Genomic DNA, 23,964 nt, shown 5'->3' on the forward strand with positions numbered 1-23,964 from the left:
TGACCAAGAAAGCAAACAAGGCAGAACTTGAATCAGAATTCCACGTAAGTAACAGTTTTCAATTAAGAACAATAGAACTATAATAATGACTAGAAACATTTATATTTGTATGCTCCCAAGTTTTGGAGGAAAGCAAAATGGAAACAGATTCTGTTTGACTGCATTGTTCAAGCAAGTGGAGAACTATACGCTGTTCAAGATAATGAAATTTAAAATCATAAATACGAGTGGCTGAGAGATGATCTTAATAATTTTTAAATGTGTGCTGATGAAGAAAGACTCTACAATATTTTGAAAATCAGTATTTGATATTTGTTATAATGTTTAATTTATTCACATTTATTATGGCTCCTTGAAATGTAACACTGCTAGCAAACTATTCTTAATTTTGTCAATAGTGAAAGATACTACCATAATATATGCCGTATCATACCATGCCTTACTCCACTATACCGTACCGTACCATACAATACAATACAATCACATGCAATAACATAGAATAACAAAGGAATCAAGATAATAATGTGTTGGTAATGTAAATCTTACAAACTCTATCATTGCATTAGTGACTATTCGTATTACGTTCAAATTTGTACGATTTAGAAATATGTCGCCTCTACGGATACATCAAACTATATATCATAACGTGAGATAATTACTTTTGTTTTACAGGAATTAACTGAAGGATTATCGAAGAAGCATGATGTGGCTCTAGCAAATCCTACAAAGAATCGATACAAATTCATGTATCCATGTTGGTTTCCCCTGTTTTATGCATGCTTGAGTTATCAGTACTTTTCGTTACGATGACCAAAAGATTTTACGTTCAAATAAACTTTTTTAAAAATATGGCAAGCTCGTTTCTATATTAGATTACACGATGTCATGATGAACATATAACTTATTGTTCCCTCGAATCAGGACATATGGTCTTTAGAGAAAGAAACATAATTGTACGTAAACTACGGCAAGTTAAATATGTAACGACTTATTACACACACACACACACACACACACACACACACACACACACACAGAGATTTATATATATTTAATGATTAATTTCATTTAGAATAGAACATCTCAGAGTTTCACAAAGATTTAAAAGTTTCTTATAGGTTTTCTTACAAAAATCGAAATTCAATATTGTACCAGACATACAAAGCCTATTTTCCTAACGAAAAAGGGAAACTGTATTTTGCAGATGATTTTAACAGAGTGGCATTAAAAAGAGATTTAACGCAGATAACAGAGAATCTGAACCAATCCGACTATATTAACGCTAGTCACATAAAGGTAATTTATGATAATAATAATAATAATAATAATAATAATAATAATAATAATAATAATGATAATAATAATAATAATAATATTATTAATATTACAACCTTTATTAATATGAACTTAATTATTATTCTCAAGATTGTTAAATAAATAATAACAAACCTATAACTAAGCCTTACGGCCGTTGACGACGTTCATATTTAAAGGGTATGTTATGATTTGGTGAAAAACTATAATACCTTACTATTGATAATTTCGTGTAGTATTTCGCAAGTAAAGACATTAAGGTGTCTGCGCTCTAAGCAAATATTAAGTTTATTTCAATTTGAAGATAAACAAGCAGGTAGAAGATATTAAATTTATGCAACTGAAGCGTAAGTTAAAATTTAAATAAGACTTACTATTTTATTATATATATGCAAACATAAATATACGGTTAGATAGTAAGATAGAAACATAAATAGATCGATAAATGCAAAGATAGAAAGAGCGAGTAGGTGAAGTGTGTGTTTGTGTGAGAGAGAGAGAGAGAGAGAGAGAGAGAGAAAGAGAACCGAATATCGGAAATCACGAATCACTTCACCTCTTCATGTATTAGATATATTTTGCTGGTTTATAAAAATGATCAGATACAACGTTATGATTTATGCATGTTTAGGTTTACCTGTATGCCGTAAGACAAACGTAACAATGTTTTTTTTCTAGGGCTTTGAAGGTCGGAAAAACTACATTGCTTGTCAGGGTAAGTATAAAGAATATATGGGGCTTATGATAGTCATTTGCCAGTGGTGTGATTAAAAAAAACACACACACACATACACATACACACACACACACACACACACACGTACATACATACATACATACATACATACACCATTACATACCTACCTACCTACCTACATGGATACACACATTTATTTCACTAGTAAGTATTATGAAAGTTTGTTTCTTTCACAGGTCCGACAGACAAAACAATATGTGACTTTTGGTGGATGATTTGGCAGGAAAAAACAGAATGTATTGTCATGCTTACCAATCTTGTTGAAATGGGAAAGGTTTGTCCAACATAAATTTCTTGATGTTCATTATACTGGAATATCTCCATATGGTGTGAATTATATTGCAATCAAATGGTTCTTTAATAGAACTAATATACTGTCGGAAATTGTATTTAGTTAGGTTCTTAATTTTTATGATAAACATATATACAGCTGTACAGAAGAGAACTGATGCAACGTTTACCACAGAAATGAAGATGACTGCCATTGATGGCCGATTTTGATATTGAACAGACCATCTTTACTCATGCAAACTGTGGCATTCTACATATTAAAAAATACTCTTTCTTAAATTTAGCAATCTGTAGGCGAGATGGGTACAAAGGTGTAAGCATGATTGTACTATATGACAGTACTAGTTTAATAAAGTGGGTCTTTGAGCCCAACGTTTTAACCCAATGTGCGGTCAACCATGCGCTTCGATTTACATCTACAACACATGCGTTCTGACAACTATCAGCCGATTAAGAAATATTTATCAGCCGATCAAGAGAGGTGAAACATGGTCGTTGGCATGTACTGGGTCTTCACATTTGCGATATTCGCTAAACGAAGAATTCGTTTTCTCTCCCATTGTTTAGAAACTTACCAAATGTTCCAACTAAACTATGCTGAGATATCTATATATCAGATTACATAAAAGATTGTCTCCTATCGACAGCCAGTTTCACGTCTCTATTTGTAAGAATACGTAATGATGCTGCAAGGTTTCTCTGTCTAGATACATGTTTACATAACGAATTCTAACCATTTGTATCCAGTTAGAGCGATGATTATATTTAATAATGTCTTGGAGATTACAACCTATCTACATGCTATTGCACATAATTATGACTTGGCAAACACACACAATCTACAATATTTATGAGGCAAGTGAATATAGAGGACATCCTTTGAGACGAAATACTCTTGCCCTGAGACCTTATAATAATTACTACTCCTTAGTGAATATGTCAGGCACAGATGCTGCATGAAAGACAGTGAGTGCTTTTTGCTTTTTTCCGAGTACTTTATTGGATGAAACCCAGATAATCTTTTACGGGATCAGTTAAGTAGCTAAAGAATCGATACTAGAATCATCAACCTGGAGATGGTTCCCTGAAAAGAAAAATATTAAGAGATTAAATGCTGAAGATATGCATAAGACTGAATCATCCCTTCGCATATCCCACAGTGGTATTTTTATATTTTGTACTGGAATAATAAAATCATCATATTCTCTTGTAGGTTTTCAGTATCGTTTTAACTCTTGGTTATATTCACCTCATCAAAAAGTTCTGAGCTGTTATATTTGTTTTTGCTTCTGAAATGATTATACGTCAAGGTGTTGACACCATCATCCACAGCATATATTTTACCATCGTACGTATAAAGACTTATCTTGTTCAATGTCACCGTAAGCAAAAACGTGGTTGTTCTATCTAATGATATTCATTGCTGCTTGGTGTTTTCCACCAGCGAACGCTTTCAGATAATCATCATGTGTGATGCTGCTTCTGAATGACATTCTCTTTTATGCATGTTACATGATCTTTATCACCCTCATTGGCAAACCTAATCCTATATCTATCTATCTATCTATCTATCTATCTATCTATCAGTCTATCTATCTATCTATCTATCTATCTATATATATATATATATATATATATATATATATATATATATATATATATATATATATATATATATATATATATATATATATATATATATTTGCTCCGAGGCCAACACATTCTTGCTCCGGAATAGAGTGGGTTTCGTCTTTGAACTTGCCTATCTGCATTCAGTTTATTTCGTCACAAACTTGCTGCTTTCACAAGATTCAGAAAAGTCAAATGGCAATTGTGAAGCAAAAATATTCTGTAGACATCATCTGCTGTGATCATCACTGACTTAACTAAACTTCATGATGGTTCCGGCAAGCGGGAATATACTTACTAATGTCTTCCACTGTTAGGATATTAGGTTTATATTACTCCCTCTAAATTAGACTCCAACCATAGTTTGTCAAAGCCACATCTACTTGATCGAGATAATAGGTATGTGGAGCAGCATTCGCTTGCAGAAAACCTCTGACGTCAAGAAAAGCTTTGTGTGGCAGCGATTACATATCTCCAGGATGCGTATTAATAATTACTGCGCTAGGCTTGTTCGTTGGATGTGGGTCATTATCCGAGTACTCAGTGTGCTCTTTATTCTGTAGTTGAATCATCACAGGATCCCTTTGCAAAAGAACTTAAAGTATTCAGGTGTAATCAATTTTATAATATGTTTATACATTCTTGTTACGCAAATATTCTTTCCAAAACTGATCCTACCATAATATTTGACATTTCCCTTCTCGTACTGGCTTTTGATGTGCAACGTCAAGACTACTAATAATTTTGACACTGCGTTTGGATCAATTTTTTATGGCTCAAGTTATCTTAAGTTCAACCTCTTTTTTTGGCGCAATTTCCTTTAATAACATTTGTTTCTGGCGGGTTTCAATAGTTAAGGCCATTTACAAGTTACCATTTCATGTGACTCACCAAAAGATTCGTCAGAGAAAGTATAAATTACGATAACATTGGTCAACTAGAAATTATGTTATAGATTTAAGACTAATTCAGATAGTGGTAGCTCAGACGAGATGATGCAAAGCTATTTTAAGTGTTCGGCATCTTCGCACGCCAATTTAAGTTAGAACTCTAAAAGTATGAAGTCGTCTAAAAGTCCCGCAATAACAAGGGGTCAGATGTGCTTGTGAACAAATATAGAGGCGCTGGTACAAAAAAATCAAGAGCGTAGTCTTCAATTGGTCGAAGAGCTAAAGAACACAAAGCTGACTACAAATACAAGAACCGTCATGTCAAAAATAAAATTTGAAAAATAACGGATTACTTCAAAATAAAATCATAACTCTTAAATGTTATGACGCGTCTAGCTTGATTGCATATGTACCATTTTATAGGGGTTGTGGCGCTATCTGCAAAAATGGTTGCTGGCGTTGGTGACCAGTCAGAACAGCCAGAGAGATAATCCAGCTGTTGAAAAACAGCAAGAATGGCTGCAACACGACGAAATTCCAGAAGCAGTTTAAAAAACAGGAAAAGCTATTCCCACTTCCTGATCTGCTTTGTTATGTTGAGTATATAGCCAACAGTTTTGGAGCAATCCTTGAACATGTTTGAGAACTGATGCAATAAGACAGGCTATCCCTAACTGCCTTTGATTGAAAGATCAGGAAAATATTTGATGAATATTGTAAAGAAGCCCATCCCCTAAAAGCCCTTGAAATTGATGCATATTTTCATGAGTGATTTTATGGCATAGCAACACACAAGAAAAAACGAGAAAGAGATACACAAAGTCTGTTTATGCTGATGAGAGACAAGTCATTTGGCGATTATTGAGCACATTTTGCAAAGACAATTGTCATATACCGCTAATGTATACGTTAATGAACTAGCGGCGGCTATCACTAATCTTGAATGAAGATCTGACGGTAGAAATAACACTTCCTAGTAGCAACGCTTGGCACTCCAGGAGCAGAAACACACTTTGTGGAAAGATTCGAAAAGGATGACATATTTTCATACAAAATATGACATGATGTAACATACGTACGAGTACTTAATCAAAAACAGAGTCTTCTAAGCAACCACGGTCAGGTGACGTAGAAATTATAAAAATAGCAGAATCACACTACTACATTTTTAAGTAGGCAGAAGGGTCTGAAAAATCTCTTCTTCTGACGGAACTTTACTATCGTAACAAAAACGTATTCGGACGGGTTCAAGGTTACATTTGTTGTGGCATCAGAAATATTTACTGGATACTTCAACAAGCCAGAGATTTACAAAAGAGCAAGTTAATGAGCTTGTAATTGGTCTAAGTTCATTCATAGCATTTCACAACAGAACTACTAAAGGGACCGATCTAAACTTTTATGAGCCGATGATGAGCATGCTTGCTTCAAAACAGCTGCAAGAATAGCCTTCCATTCTTGAAAAAGAATTGCACCGACAGGATGATGAAATAATTAACTAGCCTTATCGTATACGATGTGCGATATCATCTACTGCAATCACATTCGTGAAGACATGACGCTAAAGGACAGTGAAATGGCTTATTGATTCAAATGTCTTGCAAGCATTGTGATCAATTTCGTATTTCTTCTGTCCGCAGTTTAATTTGTGCTAACTATTGTTGAACAAATAAAACAAGAACAAACAATTCACAATTAACAAAAAAAACAAGTGTTAGTACATGTATACCATGTACATAAAAATCTTTAATCAGATCAAAACTTGTTAACCGGGACTATTTGCTGCATCGTAGACCTCGTTTAAGAACCTCTTGTCTTAGATAATATCATTCATATTAGGTTAATGCTGGTTTCACGATACGAGGAGCAAGGCGATTACTGTGTCGTGTTGTCATGTTCCTTATACTGAAGTCTGATTTGGGGTAAAATACAAAGAGGTCGTTCTAAGTCTTATTGAACCAAACAACGCCTCATCACCAATTTTTAGTATTTTTCGTTGAGGAATATCAGTGGTCGCTTTAACTGGTTTACTATCTTGGCGTAACTGTTGAATTGCTCTTTATTATGTTCTGTTAGTCTCCATATGATGTCAAGGACATCTATCACGAGTCCGTATGGAATGTCACTGTCATCTCGCGCTTAAGAACATATATAATGAGCTCAGGAGGGAAGTAGGCTCAAAGAACTTCTTTGTATGCTGATATCATTGCTTCTGCATACCTGCAGGCATATTTATCTTTCTGCTCAAAATCGCTAACAATAAGACCAACATATCTGTGTTGTAGAAATCGGTTACTCCAGATCTAAGTCGCCAATATTGTTTTGACAAAATCATAAATAACTTTTTGTGGCCAAGTTTGATGTATTCTTCTTGAAACAGCCTGATATATCTTCCTAGTTCCTTAGTAATATCTGCATCAAAATCAAAATGCTCTGAATTTTTTTCTGGCTGCTAGATAAATCATTGTAAGAGCTCTCTAGGCAGCATTGAGAAGTGTAATGTCTGTCTTCTTTTCCATGACGTCTGCTTAACCACTCCGATGGAAACGTGAGAAAAGGGTTCTCTGCATTCTTGTATGCAACCAGTATTCTTCCCGAGTCAAAATCTTACAGTATTGTTTTATAAATGCTGATAAAAGCTGCCTTACTATACCGACAACGCTTTTGATTGTCTTGCTGTAGCTTGGTTATAGAGCATTATGTTTATGAGTGACCAAAATATTTAGGGTAAGATGGCCACTCTTTTTTACCCAGGAGCTTGCTGGCAATAGAGTCAGAAATATATTGTGGCTCACTCAAGGCATCAATACTAATATAGTTGTATCCTCATTGCAGATATTTTCATCAAAAAGACACTTCAGTAGTCATGGCAAAGACAGATAAGTCATCATAGTCTGCAAAACATCCTGCGATACCAAACGTTTCATGCTTTATTTTACATGTCTCTAGAATATTTGTTCTGAATGTTTCTGTAGTTGCAATCTAAGTTGTTCTAGTGAGTACTTGCTAAATCAAGTGCCTACAAACATGCAATAAGAATGTATCACTAAGACCTTCAAGCCAGATAATATTTGACGAATATAACATTCAGGTAGTCTGACATATAAACGCCAGAATAATTTTGTTGTTGTCAACTGTGTAGCCGTCAGGGCTGTATCCAAACCCGTTACTATCCTGGATATAAATATCGTTGCCAATATTTTTTCACATGTAGTGACTTCTGCATATCTTTTGATCATTGGATCAAATAACGTTCCCCTAAAACACGGTAACGTTATATTTTTGTCAGATGTCTCCAGCTATGGCAAATGGACACATTCGTGAAACCCTAATCAACGCTGAGTCACCAAACGTTGTCGACATTATTAGATACCACTTCTATGACTTCTGTTTTGTGTGCCTCTCAAACCTCTCCAAAACCTCTTTCATATCCATTATACAAAGAGGCTACATTCAATGACACATTCTTATGTAATCTGATATAGAGAAACAAAATATGGCTAGCATGTTTGTATAATATGATAGACAAAACATTTTGTTTTGTAAATGGACGTAATTAGGAAAGATATGTGGCGTCTTCGCAACTTTCACATGCAATCTCATATCGACCAAGCACTTCGTTTAGCATTGCTCGAAGACCCATCCCGCGACATCAACACGCCTCACAAGTCATGGTCGGTTGATGAAATCTTCAGAATGTATTGTTATATATATTTAATTTATTTTGTGTGCTTGACTTTCATCAGTGATTTAGGCTAGATTAGGTATAGTCTACCTGATATTTATTGTTATTTTAAAAAGAAATTGTTTACTGATATCTAAGTTCAAGGTACAGCCGTGTTTACAAACTTAGAATGTTCTAGACATTTATTGGATCTTAGGTTTTGATATAAAACAGTGGTGAACAAAAGTGTTTATTCCTCTTTTATGCTCAGTCTGTGGAAGTATTTAGTGTTGTGATCAGATATAACTTGAGAGTAATAATTTATTTATATTATTCACTGGAGCGCTCATTGACATTTTGGACAAACGAACTACCTTGTGAGAAATGGGCATTCATTCAAAGTCATTACGGATTATATATTTGTAATACATAAAAGAAACTTGGTAGCTCAGCTCATTCAATACGATTGGTACGTCAACACATTAAAGATTATTGCAATTTATTTGAAATACTTGATATTTAATTGGCAATACTATACGTTCTTCTTAAATATTTATTTTTTAACTAAGATTTTAATAAATTTGTTGGTTTCGCTTCTTATTCTTACTTAGTTAAAGACGTCACAGTCGTATCAGTATCTGTTGTGGAGCTAAACAGAAAAACGGTTATAAAATGTTTCTCAAACATAACCGTTTTTCTTTTTTATTTGTTTGTCTTGTCTATGTTTTGTATTTGTCTTTGAAAAAGACTCATTAAAGAGTCGAGAGCGCTCAGGCTAGCTAGATACCAATTTCGCACTGTTCGTTGTCAGTTTATTGCATTTATCTTAATTAATCCCTGTCACACGTGATCCCTTGTTAGTCGTGTGTGTATGCGTGTGTGCGCACGCAAGAAACAAGATATTGTCAAAAGGCTGATATGGTGTAGCTATGATCGCACAGCGGGTATGAATCACTAGAAAAGCATAACAAAGAATACCCCGTGCTGGCAACTTCAAATCCGTGTTGACCGCTACTGAAACTAAAAGCCTAACCTGTACCTTTCACTAGTACGATTCATCGATACTTCTCTTTGACACATCGCATTGATCAAAGGCAGTTGCCTGTTATTGAGTCATCTGCAACTCTCAATTGATCTTCCCTCATAACACAGTATTAGTCTACATTCTTGTCTATATTCTTGTCATATCAGTGTAGAGTCACCCATAAATCAAACATCTGGTGGAGCTTCCAAGCAATGTGGGAGCAAACACCGCAAAACATACGACGAAATGATAGAAATAAATATATTTTCTAGTATGGCAACATACAAACTTTTCTCTGTTGTATCAGAACGAGCAAATCTTTAAAGGTTATACCATTCAAATTCTGGATCAGACATATATAACTACATTTATATAATGAATACAAATATTATATAAGTCATATAATTTATAGGGTTCCTTTGAAAACAAAACAAAAAAAGTCATTGATGTCACTGATGAATATCTTCCTTTAATTACTCCTCATAGATCAAGTGTAAGCAATACTGGCCTGACGAGGGTGAGGAGGTCTACGGCAACGTCAAGGTGAAACTAGTACGAGTCGAAACAGGACCTGACTATGTCAAGAGAAACCTAGACATAACAGTGGTAACTATCATGCTTAGTTATAGCACATTTAATATATATATATATATATATATATATATATATATATATATATATATATATATATATATATATATATATATATATATATTATATATATATATATATTGTTACAAGCCAGGGGTATTTATTTCTCCGAGCGGTGTAAAACCCTGGCAGGATTCCCACTAGAAGTCATAAGTGTACCCCAGATTTCCAAGGACTTGCATACAACTTAGTTGTAAATTCGAAAGCCCGACATGTCCATTCTATACATAAATTTTACTCTAATCAATGCAAGACCAAAGAACTTATAACCTGCTAAATATCTATCAACCGCACATCTGCATGGTTTCTCTTTAATAGGGTTCAGTACCGCCAGAAGATCACGCCGTATAAACTATACAACTACCCCTTAACACAAGGAACTGTTTTAAGTCCGCCAAAAAAGGCCAGTCAAACTATGGTTCTGAGCACTTTTTGCCAGTACAATTGCATCACCTTTGCCACCATGGCGACATAAACGGTATCTGCCGAGTCCATTCGTATTGATTCCATAGTGTAATTTACCGGTTTCCTACCGTAAGTACTGCTACTGAAGTCACACTACCGATTTACACCACTAGATTTTAGATGGAACTTTATTATTCATGGACATTCATTTGGTTTGGACCTGAATCCACTACTAGTGAACCATGGCATCATGGAAACTCACTAACACTTTACTCCGTGACGTTTGATCCTAGTAATTGGCTAATTATTTCGGTCAAATTAATATGTATATTTGCACCGAATTCCAATAATCAGAAAATAATAACAAAAATCAAAGAATTCCTTAAAACGGGGCGCTATAACCAAATGCGCATACTCCAAATTTATTACAATATATACATATATACACTTTAGGATCTGTCTCTGATATGACAAAACTGATCGTGGTGTTCACTTTTTACACATTACTCGGTTACATTTCAAGTATAGTTTGTCTATACAGAACGACATGTGCCTTATTTTACGTGCTTAGGCTCGAACTAAAAGCAACACAAGAAAGAGTGAAAACAGCAAGCTTTAACAAATAATTTATTTCCCTGGAAAAATAATGTTAAAATGAAGACGATTTTTTAAAATAGGGATTTAAGAATCAATTCCAAAAATAATCCAAGAATAATCCACGAATCAAATTAAGAAGTCCTAATACTGAAATTTTCTAATGAATTCAAGTTCGAGTCCCGAAGAAGAATTCAAGGCGATTACGTATGCTGTATCTGTACTGTGTTTTAGTCTACAGTCCTTGTAGAAACACGAAATATCACTTCCCGTTTGGAAAATCCGAATAAAAATTTTAAGAAATGTCTTTATTCATGAATTCTGTATGAGCACTCAATATATTTCCAGAGAAACGAATTAATCCTTTTGAATCCAAATAATTTGAATATACATTAACATGTAATTCCAAAATTGACACAACACAAAAAAACACCTTTATATCTCAGTGTTTAGAAGCCCAACTTAGATTATTTCTCTAATGCGATGGTTTAAAACTTAAATTTTACGGATAAGGATCACGTGATCATGTTTACATATAAAAAATCACGTATGTCCTTGATACGATCCAATCATTTTACTTCGAAAATAAAAGCTGTTTTCTTCATTAAAAACTATTTACAAGCCAAGGGTTATGTATCCAGCACAGCCTCGATCTCAATCTTATTATTCCCACAATAAAAAAATATAAATTACTTGCTAACGTGACTATTACTAAATTTGAATTAAGGTCGGGAAGCAGGCCAGCCTTATGTGTTTACAGAAATGAACAGTCAAATTCAAACTATTTTCTGGAAACAGTTCCAGTTGCTAGTAAACAGAACGACATTATTTTGGCATATAATGTAATTAAAAAATAGAAAGATTATAAAACTTACAAACAATTAAATTAGATATATATTAAATGAAATATACATAACACTTAAACAATTCTTCTTCGCTTACACTGGTTGAATCTATTTACCAATTTGCCGGCAGTACAGTCAACGATTCAGCTAGATTCTGACACTGAGTAAACATAAAAATTGTTTTAAAAGTAGATCGGCTACTTTTTTTGTCACACGAATGCCAAATGTACACCGAATGTAAATGCTTGCCGTATCCTATCCACATAATACTAGTCTTCTCAATCCTTCCTAACTATAATAGTTTCAATCCCGAAGAGATGCAATATTTATTGTTGATAGTAGAAAACGTACAAATAAGATTATACATGAAAACTATAGTCGACGAGTTCAGAGCATTATCTGATGCTGACAGTCTTCTCATCCTTTGCTTATTTTGTAGGGTGACACGTCAAGGAGGGTGGCACAGTTCCATTTCAAAGCTTGGCCTGACAAGGATGTACCTGACACAGCCTGGTCGCTTGTTGGATTCTGGAAAGATGTCCGTAAACGCAAGATCTATGGCGAGGGTCCATTGGTTGTACACTGCAGGTAAACTTTCCAGATGCCGTGCTTGAAATTGTAAAACTGAGATTATTCAACAATAAAATGTAAAGATCTTAAATGGGAAAAATGTGTGACGTATTATAAGAATGATACACTGGTTGTTAAGTTCAATGGGTACGAGGTTAACGTTTAAGTGTGAGGGCGAAGCCGAGGACAGTCGCCTTTCCTGGGTGCACAGGTATGCGTTTGAAATGAAGTGTGTTTGATCTTCTTTCTTACATAATAAATTCCAGATAAATGAAATATTTACGTCTTATGTTTATGAAACAGTATTAAGAAATTAAAAACAAAACCATCATGTGCGTTTCCGAGATTTAAAAACAGTTTTTGCGTCATAATATCGCACGCACTAGATCAGCTGATGTTCCAATGACTCAAACATTGCCAGCTCTATTAACTATTATCAGGAAATAGGAACATTTGCATATATTTCACTTGATCTTTAAATTTCTAGAATTTACTTTTGCAAGTAATATATCATCAGTTAAGTAAAATATTCGATAATCAGCTGTATGCATTGTACTAATATACCTGTATTTGAGGGTCTCACGAATAAACTGAGGGATTATGGTCTTACAGTATTGTTATGGTGGCATGGCCATTTAAAAGGCTGTGCGTATAGATGATTTCAAGGTGGACAGTTATCAGTATGATATGATTAGATGAGATAAGATTAAATAGATTGAAAGAGATATGTTTTATATTTACACCTTTTATCAATCGACATTCTGGTAAGATTAGTCGTAAATGACAGACAGTGTGTTTTCGTTAAACAAATATTTGCAGTAACACAGAGATCCATTACGGATACCTAAGTACTTGCAATAACATAGAGACCCATTACGGCTGCTAAATTATTTGCAATTACATAGAAATGCATTACGGCTACTATATTATTTGCAATTAGATAGAAATCCACTACGGCTACTAAATTATTTGCAATTACATAGAAATCCATTAGGGCTACCAAATTACTTGCAATAACATGGAGATCCATTACGGCTACTAAATTACTTGCAGTAACATATAAATCCATTACGGCTACTAAATTATTTGCAATAACATAGAGATCCATTACGGCTACTAAATTATTTGCAGTAACATAGAGATCTATTAGGGCTACCAAATTATTTGCAGTAACATATAAATCCATTACGGCAACGAAATTATGTGCATTAACATAGAGATCCATTACGGGTGCTAAATTATTTGCAATAACATAATAACATAGAGATCCAATACGGCTAGTAAATTATTTGCAGTAACATAGAGATCTATTAGGGCTACCAAAATGTTTGCAGTGACATAGAGATCCATTACGGCTTCTAAATTGTTTGCAATAACATAGAGATCCATTACGGATATTAAATTACTTGCAGTGACATATAAATCCATTAGGGCTACTAAATTATTTGCAGTACCATATAGAGCCATTACGCGTAACAAATTATTTGCAGTAACATAGAGTTCCATTACGGCAAACAAATTATCTCTCATAATCCATCTTCAGTGCTGGAGTTGGAAGAACAGGAACATTCATCGCCTTAGACATCATTTACGATGAGGTGTGTGAAACAGGTCACGTGGCCGTCATGAGATGTGTAGATAATTTGCGAGAACAGAGAGTCAACATGGTCCAGACTGAAGTAAGACCATTCATTTATGTTATTTGCACATGACAGTTAAGTACTTCCAACTATCTTCCAGACAACCCTAGTGCTATATATAGTTTCCTCAATTCTACTAAAAGATTCGTGTTCATACAATAGCATTTCTCTTTTCAAAGATAAACAAGTGCTTACATTACATGGTAGCATAACTGAAAATGTGGTATTAAAACATTTTTAAGGCGTTTGTAGCAATAATTTAGCAATAATAGACAGGTTGTGGCAGATTAAGCGAAATAAACAATAACAACACAACTGCCGCTAAAAAAAGACGTAACTGCTTAAAAGAAAATGATAAAATACAATTGAAATCCATGTATCTTTTATATAAAATAAAAACATATCTTTGTTCATAAGAATGTGAAGTGTGAGATTATATTTCGTCTACACTTAAACCATTCTAGCAAATAATTCGGTGAAAATAATACTGCGGTTAGGATATGAAACTAAGACAGAAAATAAACATAATCTAACCCAAAAATAGCTAAACAAAGAAACGGAACAGAATTCCAGTTATGTACATGTATATCGACATGCATGTGTTTACGCGAACCCATGTGCTGTTGAAGCTTCACTATAATTTTCTTGCCTTCAGAATCAATATATGTTCCTGCATGAAGTTGTCGCTGAGTCGCTTGGATTTGGCACCATGCCGGTATTTGAGAAGCAGTTTTCTGAGGTATTTCGACATTTAACGGAAAAAGATGGACATTCAGGAATTACATTACTTGAAAGGCAATACAAGGTAAGTATTACTGACATCTGTGTATATATATATATATATATATATATATATATATGGTGTGTTCTTACACATGTAGCAGAGGCGTGGAGGCTATTGTCAGAACAAAGTGAAAGAAAAAACAGGGTTCTGGATTATTAACTTTTTTGATGAAATTGTAAAATTAAATGTGCATACACCAGCCTACTCTTTGCGACATCGATAGAGTCGAAAGAAAGATAGAGAGTGAAAAGACAGAATTCCCTCGGTCAGTCATGAAAATATCACAGTGTCAAAGCATATGGTTACATAATGAAAACAAAGACAAACACAACGTGTGATGCTGGACACCTTCGTGACTTTATATTGAACATAAATGATATTAGTGAAATAAAAATTTGCTATGTGTTTACAGCATAACAAAATTATTTGGACCAAGCCTATAGATTAAACGTGCTATGAAATTGAACAATGAGACATAGCCTATAATACAAACATTTTTTGAGGCTGCAACCGCCATAAACATAAATACAGCAAATAGAACTTACTGCATTTCTGGCAGGCACAAAAAGGTGTGAGGGACAAAGAACAAAGCATCAAAGAAAAGGAAATATCAATTTCGATCAAAATTAAACTGATAAATTATGTAATGCCGCAGCAGTAGATCACCCTCATAGGATATTTTAGCATGTATGGGGGATTGGGAAGAAACTTTAAAACGGATGCGCGTACTTCCTGAATGCGCTGTTGGTCTTCCGGAGCTGTTAGGGTACCCTCATACGCTATTGGCGGTCGAAACGACAGGTAGACACAGATTGCTTCGGTCGAGTGAATATCCAAACAAAGCAAGGTCGATGCCCAGAGGTCTAAGTTTTTGCAACCCACGAGACCTGAAAGAAAAAGTAGCACACACGGCATAATGGCGATCTTATAAAAAGTGATTCAAGTGTAAAAAAAGCTGAGACCATTTTGCCTAACCTTATGTATTTCTTAAATGCATATGATCTCCAGCGGCCTAATTCCCTTACTTGGGTGTCACTAAAACCTTGTCCGGCCGTCTCAGTGGCGGTCCCAATTTTGAAATTATGGGACTTAAATTTTATTAGAGTCAAAGTTAAAAAGTAAAGCGCTCTTCTTTGTTCTGTACTAAATAATACTCTAGGTGCCCATTTTAGTTCATAAAAAGCGGTCCTGGATTATTGCCTCTGAGGGTTAGGTTTGCTTGCAAATGAGTTATCGGACATGTGGCACGATATTGTTGAGCAGCAACATGTAATATATATATATATATACATACATACATAGATATATATACATATATATATATATATATATATATATATATATATATATATATATATATATATATATATATATATGTGTGTGATTGACAGACGCTTGAGGGAACTAGTGACTTGAGAACATTGTATCAAATTATCGTTTTGATGTACAGCTGTTTGCATTGTAATCTATCCTATTCTGAGAAAGTCATGCAAAGCCAATGTTAACATGGCCGAATACATGGTATGCAACATAGAAACTGTAAGCTTATCCAGCGGAACTTTGTCAGTTGGCAAACTAACATTATGAGATTTACTTTTGTGAATGGTTTGAATGAGTTTTGAAAAAGGAAAGATGAAGAAGCCTTTAACTTTGTGCACATATCCAACTGCAGAAACAAAAGTGGATAACGGCGACACTGTATATTTCTGGTTGATTAAGTGCGCTATGAAAAGGGCCAAATTGGTTATTGAAACTGGGAGAGAGAACTCGGTCAAAGGTCCAATTTTACTTGAAACCACATATAAATATATGAGTTTATTACATTTTTCTTATTTGTCTGTGAGAAGGCGAACTTCCATTCTCAAGAAATCCAATTCTTATTCGAGGAACGTCATGGTCATTGACGGGGCAAGTGTTTAATCCGCAGCCATAGGAAGGCCGATGCCAGCACATATAGTCAGGAAGCTATCGGGCTTATGCTGGCATTGGGTACGAGTTGAGACTAGTATACAAATGCGTCCAAAATATGTGTCGTGTGTGTTAAAGATAACTTTGTCTTCAGCTTGCTCTCCACTGAAGAGAATTGTTAAAGATCACAAGTATCTGGAAACTAGAACTACAACCCATTGGTAAGCATTTGTCAAAATAGTACATGTTCCGCCACAACAAGCCAAAACAATGATATTGCAAGGGACAAATAAGAAGAATCCGGAAATAAGAAGCTGTTTTATACATGTGATGGCACTATCAATGCCTTCGTATTGAATTGCTGACTGTTGAGTTATAATTCCATCGTTACCCGAATCGCCCGGTGGGAAGAAAAGGAAATGAATTAGTCTGAAATACCCAGGAATTTTCTTTTCCACTAGACCTAGGGGCGAAATTTATAAATTGGGAAATGGTTTTGTATGAAACGGCCCTGCAAAGCGACCCACTGCTAATTCTTTCTGTATCTTTTCTTCAGTAATTTGGGCATTATCTTCAGCTGATTTCATATTATTACATACGTGCATTTGCAATGTCCCTTTTAACCCCACATCGAAACCTTTTGAAATGTAAAAGCAGGTATTCCTTTGTGGCAGGATCGAAATCGTGGAGAAAATATTGCAAGTGGTCAATTCTGACCGGGATAGGCAAAGGATAAGAAGCATCTACTGACAGATTTCTTGTTGTTCGGGTTAGTTTTTCGAGGTTGTCCGGATCGTCTGGTTGCTAAGTTCGAGCGGTTGCTGGTTGTATTGCGGAAGTACATTAAAGGGCATATAAATTGGTTTGAGACAATGAATGAATGAGTGTCCCCCCTAAACAATCGAAGGACTTGTGCTGAAAATTGCATGAAAATCCAGATGTACAGCGATCGCTTTTGTGGTAACTAAAACAAACTCCTTTCGGATACTTTATGCTTGTAATTTGTGAGAAATTGTTTTGTGTGTAGTTGATATGACCTGACCCTAGCGCAGCCTTCATATATAGTTCTAGATGCGTGGTATCCCATTTAGCTTTCGACTTTGCGACCAATTGAATGAAGTTTTCATCAAAGTACCGCCAATCAGCGTCTATCTCTCGAGTTTAAGGACAGTTTCCATGTGGTGGGGAAGAGAGGTACTAACCAGGGTTTATTGTTCACATAGAGCACTAGTGAACCTGCTCCAAGCGAGAATCCACTGTTCTATTGTGAGATGGACGTTCCTAATGTTTGGGACAATGCTACGTTCAGGACCAGTACTGTGCGTATCTAACTGAATAACTGAACTCTCTGTTCTCGCAAAGTCTCTGCACATCTCATGACTGCCACATGACCTGTTTCACACACCTCATTTTAAATGATTATATATATATATATATATATATATATATATATATATATATATATATATATATATATATATATATATATATATACATAGAGAGAGAGAGAGATGTGTAAACCAGTATTCAAAATGTAGTGCATCCACGAAAAGCGATGAAATTCGGATTCCATCATCTCCTATTGTTCTGCTATACGAAAGAAGATATGTAATACAACCTCAAAAAAGAAAGTGCTTTAATTTAAATGCAATTGATCAAGGGGCTTATGTTCAATATGACTGTCAATTAATGTATTTCTTACAACCACAGTCCCATGTGCTTGCATCGACTACTCGTTCGTGCTTGTAAAGATGAGCCATAAAGAGTTCTACCCATACACAGAACTAGACATGATCACGTTTGCGTACTCAAGCCCTGAAAATATAAGGAATAAAAGTGCTCTAGGATGTTATTTTATAGATTTGTAGAAATTCCCCGCAAAGTGCACATGTAGTAGACCGTCTCTTGTTTGTACATTTTATTAATACAATTGGCCATACAATCAGCTGATATGACCATTTGTACAACAAGCCTTAGATGCTCTTTTAAAATTGATATCAAAATGAAACATAATCATCTAATCAAATACATTATAAAAAAATAAAATAACAGAATTTCTGAATTTCAAAGTGCTGCGCCCACAAACAATATTTCTTCCCTGTTTAGAAGTCGTAGATAATATTTTGAGCCAGTATTCGGCAAGTAATTTAAGTCATGACGGATGTAAGAGGATTTTATGGGCAAATCAGTTAGGTTTTCAGGAAATTTCAAATTTATTGTAATGTAATTAGCTCTTGTAAGATATGTCCCTTTCTGTGTTTTAGATGATGTTGAATGCAGATCGTGGCGACAATGAAGTTGATTCACAGGTCTACGCCAACATGGCTAGTTTTGAATCTGAGAACATAAGGCTGCCGGTAATGTATATTATTCTAAGCAACGCATATATCTTATTCCAGATGTTCTACTACTACTCCGTGTTGTTTCCATTTTCCCGCATATACATACATATATATATATAAATATATATATATATATATATATATATATATATATATATATATATATATATATATATATATATATATATATATATATATATATATACATTCCACATGAACCGGTAAGAAACATTATATTAGTAAATACTGCTACTGGTTCATCGTGTATAAAATGGGAAATACCCTTTGATTGTTTGTTGGTTTGTTTGTTTGTTCATTTGTTTGTTTTTGCTTTGTTTTGTTCTTAGTTGTTGTACCAAACTTTCACCGTTATATCGGGGGAGAGGGATAATTGCTCGACTGTTTTTAAACTATATTTTTTAGTTTTGTCCAATTTTTCTATATCAGATGTATCCGCCTTTAATCTGGATTTTTTAAAATCTAAATATGTATACGTTATCTTGAAATTAATGTTTGACACATTTTATCCGTGGCGATGTTTGTTTATTTTACAACATAATAACAAAGATCACGCCACATGTAAAGATAAATGTTAGTATGCGGCATTTTGCCACTGTTGGAAAGCTATTTAAGACAGGGCATGAATAATTCCTTTTTAATGAATGTATTAAAGTTTCTATATTTCAATTCTGCGTGTTTATCATTTGAAACTCGAGGAAAGCAAATTGTTTTTTTATTGCGGATACAAGAATATTTGTAAAAGATATATTTGAACCTGTTTGGCGATAGTGATAATAAGTGTGTCAGCTATCGTTAATGGTCTTGGTTTTCCAGTTATTTAGGACAAATGTTTTGTATTGATAAGGAAAACTCTTCATAGATATGTATTAAATCTATCTTGCTGGTGTCTACACATGGGTGAGATCGGATAGGTATGTTGGACTAGAGTCCGACAGTGAAACGTAGCACAGAGAACAAATTTTGTGTTTGATTCTGGATGTAACTAGCACAGAGCAGCGGCGAGGTGTGCTCTGATCGTGGTAATCTAAGTATGATCCGAGCAGTCGTGTTTTGAACTTTTTGAAGTTTTTGAAGTAGATATTGAGGTGAACCAGACATAACTGAGTTACAATAGTCCAGCCTTGAAAGTACTAATGAACACATAAGTGTTTTAGTGGCATCAGCTGAAAGATATTTGCGAATTGAGCTGATGCGTCTCAGCTCAAGATATGCAGCCTTGCATATGTTCATGACATGTTGGTGCAATGTGAGAGTACTGCCCAGAGTAACACCTAGGTTTCGTACTGATTGTGTGAATTTAATGTTGGTGTTGCTGATATTTATTGTTTGAGGTAAAGGATGTGAATGAGAAAGCCTTTGTGTTGTCATCAGAATGGCCTCAGTTTTATCATCATTCATCTGAGCTTGTTCCATGTCATCCATGATTTCACATCAGAGATGCACCTCTCTACACCTTGGATTGTAGCATCAACTTCAGTTGGGTGGCTAGATTTGTATATTTGGGTGTCATCAGCGTACAATTGGTGAGACACTGGATGATGATCTATGACACTTGAGAGCGGTTTAGTGTACAGAATGAAGAGAACTGATCTTTATTGCCATAATGGACACTTTGTAAAGTATATAGATTAAAGGAAATGCCTAATGCATTATTTATTAAGGTTGAGATTGTGGCCGTATTCAATACGTGACCCTAGGCTTGTAAATAGTTTTAGTAAAGTAACCAACTTTTCTTCATATTTACATTAATTTTCCAGGATATAAATTATTTGTTAAATTTGTCAAAACTTGTTGTTTTCAATTTATTGTGTGGATGTTTATTCGAGCCAAAACACGTAACATAAGAATTAACACACATCACGTTCAGCAGAGCCAGTTGAATGTCGAATAGATCTATTTCTACGAGGTTTCAACACACATCTGTATTGCCATAATGGATGCTTTGTATAGTATATAGATTAAAGGAAATGCCTAATGCATTGTTTATTACGGTATTTTAAAATCAAGGATCAGTAGTTTTAAGTCATTTGCACTGAGTTCTCATATGTTAAGGATAATTCTGTCCTTTACCTTTTGTGACGTCATTCATGATGTTAAGGCATTCGCCCTTATATTTCATATATTAGGCAAGATTATAGGTCACTGATACTTTGCCTTTACTTATGTTAAGCATTATTACAGGCCGTTCTTACTGAGAGAATTCATATATCAATTATGATTCTTGTTTAAACTGATATTTTTTATCTTAAGTATGAAGTTACCTCATTTACACTGAGAATGTTCATTTATTAAGGATGAGTTTAGATCATTTAAATTGTGAGTGTACATATATTAAGGACTATCTTAGGTCATTTAAACTGTAAGTGTTCTTATGTTAAGCATGAGTTTAGGTCGTTCAAACTGTGAGTGTTCATATATCAAAGATGAGTTTAGGTCCGTCACACAGAGGTGTCACAGGATGATCATTCTATGAGGTTGTGATATTTCATATGTTAGGAGTCACGTTAGGCAATTTGTTGTGTGAGCTGATATATATTAAGCATGATTTTATGTCATTCACACTGAGTTTGCAGACCGCTCCGGAGGCCTAGTGGTTAGAGCGTCGTGGGTTCGATTCCCTGCCGAGATATACCAAAGGCTAACAACAACGGCGCTCAGCTTAGTGTTAGGACTGGCTGGCCTTGTGTCAGGATAATGTGACTGGGTGGGACATAATGCTACATGTCTGCGTCTTGATGTCCCAATGCTAGACATCACTGAAAACTGTCACACTGCAGACATCGTAGCAATATGACTGAAAATTATTAAAGCTACGTTACAAATCCAAATCACACAGACACACACACACAGACACACACACTCACACACACACACAAATACACATACATACACACACACTGAGTTTGCATTCACACACTAAGGTTTCTTCGTTAAATACGTTACCCAATCTTATTCGTTTAGGAGAAGTACTACTCCTCGCAAATTCAACCCTCCCAGATACTACTTTTAGATAAAGGGTACTAAAAGTTGTCTGCCAACCTATGTGGCGTCTGGCAGAGTGATCTTCCTTTAGGTATAAGAACTGGCTGCAAAATCTACGAACCCTTCAGTTACTACATTCGCTGGTGACAAGAAGCACATTCTCGTCACGATAGACCTCAAAAATCAGAATCTACGTGGAGGATACACAGTTATACGTTGCAGGAGCTTTTCACTTCTAAGGAAAGTGTACTGCATCTATAGTTCCAATTTTTCTCTCTTCATATCCCGTCAAAGTGCTGCCTTCACAATTAGCAAACACTTTGTCGACGTCACACACTTAGATACTTCCACTGGAACCTAAGCGACTTCAAATTCAGTTCGATTTCCCACCGAGTTATACCAAAGACTTTCAAAAATGGTACTAACAGCTGCCTCTATTGACGCTCAGCATTAAGAGGTTAATGTTAGGACTGGTCGGCCTAGTGCCAGGATAATGTGACTGGGCGGGACATCATCTTACTTGTCTGCGACATAATGTTCCAGTGCTAGATAACACTATAAACTGTCACACTGCAGACATCGTAGCGATATTACTGAAAAAGTGTTAAAGCTACGTTACAAATACAAATCACACACACACACACACACACACACACACATATATATATATATATATATATATATATATATATATATATATATATATATATATATATATATATATATATATATATATATATATATATTACAACACCATCGATATCCTCGTAATGCCATGCTTCAGTGATTCTATATGGTCATTCCATCGATCAGCTTCTCCACAGGTAGCATTGTAACAGAGATCGTCTGCTATCACTTTGTTCCAGCTATCGATCATTTAGGATAGCTTTGCACTCTCACTGTATTCAAACACCATATGGACAGGCCCACAGGCTTATGCTTCTTCTTACAGTTGGTATTGTCATTATATTTTACCTGTACGCATCATTGCTTTATTAGACTGGCTGTTATAAATTTCTGGATCAAATTGTTAATAACAATAAATGTGCAAGGCTACAGTTTTGTAGGTTCTGCTCTATTTGTCTTACAGAGTAGAACTATGTGTAGCACGCAAATACATACCAAATAAGATGAAGACGAAACCAATCTCAATGCTGACCTTTCCTCTGCGTGAGAATTTATGGAGATAAATCAACTTACCGTTCGGTCACGAAGCGCTGACCATTGACATGCTTTGAAACACCTCCTGTACTCAGGTGATCACGACAAGCCTCGGCATTTTTGGCAGCTCTTTCTAACTTGCCCCTCAGGGTTCGACTTGATTCCTATTGCGGAACAACAAGGGACAGAGCTAACAAACAGCTTGATCTCACTCACCGGATATACGGACATGTTACATGGCCTGTTTCCGTTTAAATCTGTCTACGCCATATACCAGGGAGCCCAAAGAGCCAAAACATCAATATTGCTGGCTCAATCACTAATATCCTGGCTCCCTGGACGCTGAACCCGACTTTTGCAGACATGTACAGGGACCAGTCTAGCTCTCATTTCTAATTCAGAGCGTTATATCAGTTAAAAGAGCGACATTCTTCGTCGCTCCTCGCTAGCTTTGTCGCAAGTATTGCAGGTGACGGTACCCTCACCTCATCC

At 35.2% G+C, this 23,964-nt stretch overlaps 1 protein-coding gene across 3 annotated transcripts in view; it reads left to right on the plus strand.

Annotated features, from left to right (window-relative positions):
• The window catches only part of LOC149796847 (receptor-type tyrosine-protein phosphatase gamma-like), a 117,902-nt gene that overhangs the window by 61,058 nt on the left and 32,880 nt on the right, over window positions 1–23,964 (plus strand). For all 3 annotated transcript variants that reach the window (XM_089961482.1, XM_089961483.1, XM_089961484.1), the window contains exons 11-20: window positions 1–44; window positions 673–754; window positions 1,205–1,296; window positions 1,993–2,029; window positions 2,248–2,345; window positions 10,056–10,175; window positions 12,504–12,652; window positions 14,178–14,313; window positions 14,930–15,079; window positions 19,231–19,323. The exon at window positions 1–44 is cut by the window's left edge and continues 81 nt beyond it. In XM_089961482.1, the coding sequence (XP_089817608.1) occupies window positions 1–44; window positions 673–754; window positions 1,205–1,296; window positions 1,993–2,029; window positions 2,248–2,345; window positions 10,056–10,175; window positions 12,504–12,652; window positions 14,178–14,313; window positions 14,930–15,079; window positions 19,231–19,323 (1,001 nt within the window). The remainder of the gene's footprint in view (window positions 45–672; window positions 755–1,204; window positions 1,297–1,992; window positions 2,030–2,247; window positions 2,346–10,055; window positions 10,176–12,503; window positions 12,653–14,177; window positions 14,314–14,929; window positions 15,080–19,230; window positions 19,324–23,964) is intronic.

This window comes from Sinohyriopsis cumingii, chromosome 6, assembly GCF_028554795.1.
Source record: "Sinohyriopsis cumingii isolate HCF-2022 chromosome 6, ASM2855479v2, whole genome shotgun sequence".
Taxonomy (NCBI): domain Eukaryota; kingdom Metazoa; phylum Mollusca; class Bivalvia; order Unionida; family Unionidae; genus Sinohyriopsis; species Sinohyriopsis cumingii.